General features: G+C 38.3%; 1 protein-coding gene across 1 annotated transcript in view; it reads right to left on the minus strand.

Moving 5' to 3' along the window:
• LOC119365171 (FACT complex subunit SSRP1-B-like) overlaps positions 1–3,745 on the minus strand; it is a 7,048-nt gene that overhangs the window by 2,494 nt on the left and 809 nt on the right. Inside the window, exons 2-9 of the mRNA XM_037630770.1 lie at positions 2,390–2,575; positions 2,098–2,203; positions 1,869–2,005; positions 1,177–1,260; positions 1,007–1,098; positions 794–902; positions 606–692; positions 433–525 (exon numbers count right to left, since the gene is read on the minus strand). Of these exons, the coding sequence (XP_037486667.1) occupies positions 433–525; positions 606–692; positions 794–902; positions 1,007–1,098; positions 1,177–1,260; positions 1,869–2,005; positions 2,098–2,203; positions 2,390–2,575 (894 nt within the window). The remainder of the gene's footprint in view (positions 1–432; positions 526–605; positions 693–793; positions 903–1,006; positions 1,099–1,176; positions 1,261–1,868; positions 2,006–2,097; positions 2,204–2,389; positions 2,576–3,745) is intronic.

Raw genomic sequence — 3,745 nt, forward strand, 5'->3', positions numbered from 1 at the left:
TATGCATGTCAGTAGCTCTATGATTTAAGTACTGAATGAAATTGTACAAATATAAACACAGATCATTTTCTGATAAACCCCAAGAGTTAGGTAATAAGTGCATTGGAGGGTTACTGCTGGTGTTTCAACAGTACATAATCACTAATATATACAGTATGCTTTATGAGTAGTATGTCATTAACTCTTGTATTGTTCTATTGGTATGTATTATTAATTCTGGCATCATTTCTTGTACGTATTAATCAATAATAGTTCAGAGCACTTGATAATTAAAGCATGTAACGCTGACAAAGGAAAACAAAATCAACACAAGCTATGATCAAAGTTTACAAAAAAAAACAAGAGCTGTGATCAACTTTGAGGTGAAATAGGTCGTGTTAAACTTAAAAGAGATGCAAGGAAAGTCAGCCATTAAGTGAATAAGAATATCACATTGTAAGAACTCTGCAGCCTGTCCTTGTACTTTTCAGCCAAAACCTCCTCACTTAATGACAGCTCCTTCTCAACTACATTCTCTGTCACAAACTGTTCATAAAGGAACCAGTTATTAAGTATCATACAAGAACTGTAGCCAAGTTCGTGTGAAATGTATCATAATACTATACCTGAATAACAATGTGGGGATATAATGTTTGTCCTTTGCGAATTGGCGGATCAAGTGTGATGACCACAAATGTATGAGGGTTGTTTGACTGAAGGGCACAAAGTATAAGCATGAAATCATATTAGCTTCTTGACAGTATACAAAGGCGAAGAATTCTTGATAGTTCACAAAGCATGAAAGTAGTAGAACCTTTGGCAAAACAAAGAGCCGAAGAATACTGCTATACTGGATTTTGAAATCATTAGCTTGTCCTTGGAGTCGCAAGAATGACATATGAAGCTCAACAGTGTATCGACCTCTGAATTAAAAATAAGCAGTTAGCTATGGCATGAAATGAAACAAATAAACGGATAGGCTTATTTTAGGAAAGGCAAAGAGTCTACAGTTACAAGATTTTCTCACCTTGGGGTAAGAATGGCAATTCCCTCCAATGAGACAACAGCCTCTTCTGATGAGCCAACGTCAGCTATAGCCAAGATTTTCTGCCAAAAAATCTGAAGAGAGAACATTTCACTATTTGCGCAAAATATGCATGCATGTTGTGTCATATCGTGCTTATCAAATGAACTCACATGAGCCGAGGGACGTTCCTCATCACCAAGGAATTGAGTATTTGAAGTTGGTACATGAAAACTTAAATCCATCAGCGAATCTTTCTGCAGAAAATGATGAAAAGGGGAGTTATAATCACTTGTTTTACTAATGATCTTTGTAAGATTTTTGTGGTAAAGATCAGAATCCTCTAGATGGTGCTCAATGGTGCATTTACATTCTGTGCAATAGAAGATTTGGAAAGTGTATCTCCTATGTATATGGTCTAACCACCGGAGCTAGTTAGACCTTAAATGCCTAAAACAAGATTGAAAGAACAGCTATAGCCGCATAAACTTTTACGTGCACAGGGCTATGTTTTTAAGGCGGTAAGGCGACCTAAGGTGAGCACCACCCGCTCTAGCGCCTAAGGCGGACGCCTAGGCGCCTAAGGCGGGCATATTTGTAAGGCACTGCCAGGGCGCCTTATCGCCTAAGCGTCCAAGGCAAGACGCCTTAAAAACATAGGCACAGGCAAGGAAACTAATAAGAGTCACTATAAAGAGAGTAACAAAACTGATGTCAGTTTAAATATACACACCAATCTTGGGATTCAGACACAAAAATTTACCTTTTTTACACCCAGCAACAGTAAGCAAAAGCCAACCAAACAGGTAACACTTTACAAAACTACAGAGTAACTTTGATCAATATATACAGGCAGACAACATACCTCATTAGCCCCTGTAGTATCATCAACATGGAACTCAAGAACAACATCTGTTTTTCCTTGCAACTGAGTTTGTGATACATCTGATAGAGAGACTTCAAATGCTTCCTTTGAGCCAACATTAAAGCTAAGCATATTGCCTGAAAATGGGGAGAATGGGAAAATGAAACAAATTTTCCAAAAAGGAAATGGAATACCCACTACCAGACAGACTATAGAGAACTCAGCTAACCATTGATGTCAACCGCGCCCCAATTATGGCCACTAACAGAGAGCTGCTTCTCCTCTGGTGTGGTTCCCGTGTTCTTTTGTATGAAGTTAGTAAGGTTACTAACATCCTACAAAACAATATAAACAAAATATTTCTGAGGTTACAACTAGAGTTTCAGTTATCCAAGAAAGATTGAAACTTGACACAGAAAGCAGATGCAACTGTGATTGTACAACTTCTCTTATTTTCTAGCATCTCTTCATGTCAAGTATACAATCAATTAATTTCTTGGGGGGAAATGGTAGACTATTACCTGTTCACGGAAGCCTTTGAACACGTACCGAATGCCCTCTTTGGTCCCAACACTAAGCTGATAAGATCTGGGGATTTTCATCCACGTCACAGAAATTATATCAGCTTTATCAACCTCAATTGTCTTTCCTCCACCTTGCTTCTTCCATGCAAGCCCTCCCGAATAAAGCCTAAACTGACCAGGGTTCTACAAGTGCACAAACCATCAGTCCATAACAGCACGACGAGAATTTCAGTATCGCAGTAATGCCACTAACAGTGACCAATTCAACAACAACCATAAAAAATAGGGGTTCTGTTGGAATTGATCTATGTACTTTTTACCAAAATAGTAATTGGAATAGGGTCAGCACTAAGTTTCAAAAAGATATGAACCACGAATGAACACAAACGTACAATTCTTATTCGTTAAAATGAACCAACAAGTGTTTCAATCACATCTAGGCATGCTAAACAGTGATAAGGAGAATACTCCTTAAAGAACATGTGCGAACTGTAAATAAGAAGTGATTATGAAGGCCATTGGCTGTGATCTTCCAATACAGTGCAGCCATAGCACAAATTGGCACACATGAATACCAAAATGGACGGCGCCTGGTGATGGTAGCAATTGCACAAGACATTTATATATATATATATATATATATATATATATATATATATATATATATATATATATAGGTGTGCTAAAGTGAGCCTGAGCGCAATACGCTTATTCTACGCTCCGGCCTAACAGCGTGCAACCAACCAGAAAACATGCGCGTGGTTAGTGCCTTGGCCTCCAATTTTTCTTCCACCTACTAGTAATCAGCCATGTTGGATATAGTAACTGAATTAATTCGGTTACTGGCTGCAGCAATGGTTCACCGCTCCGCCACAACTTTTTTATTATATGCGTCCTCCTGATTACATATAGTAATCATCCATGGAAAATGTAGTAAAATATTAATTTGGTTACCGTATGCTTGTGATGGTTCATCATCTCACCACAGTTTTGCTTTATTACTTGTCTGCTCCAATCACACATGGTAATCAACCATGTAAAATATAGTAACATAATTTATTGGGTTACTGGTTGCATAAAAGCTATCATTTTATGTCAGAGAATTAAGGAGTGGTGTATGGCATCTCGTAATAGATCTAGTCCGTTACCATATGTGCCAGTTTCTTTTACCGTGCATGAGAGCGAAAGTAGTTTTACTACTGGTTACCATGCAAAACCATGTAAATCATTTGATATGCACGGGAAAGATGTGTGGGCCAGGGGACAGTTAACGAGGAAGGGAGCACTCTGGCAATTGGTCGTAACTGGCTGGACGTTTTTTACTAGAATTAGCAAAGGTATTACGACCAAGTG

Source organism: Triticum dicoccoides, chromosome 1A (assembly GCF_002162155.2).
Source record: "Triticum dicoccoides isolate Atlit2015 ecotype Zavitan chromosome 1A, WEW_v2.0, whole genome shotgun sequence".
NCBI lineage: Eukaryota > Viridiplantae > Streptophyta > Magnoliopsida > Poales > Poaceae > Triticum > Triticum dicoccoides.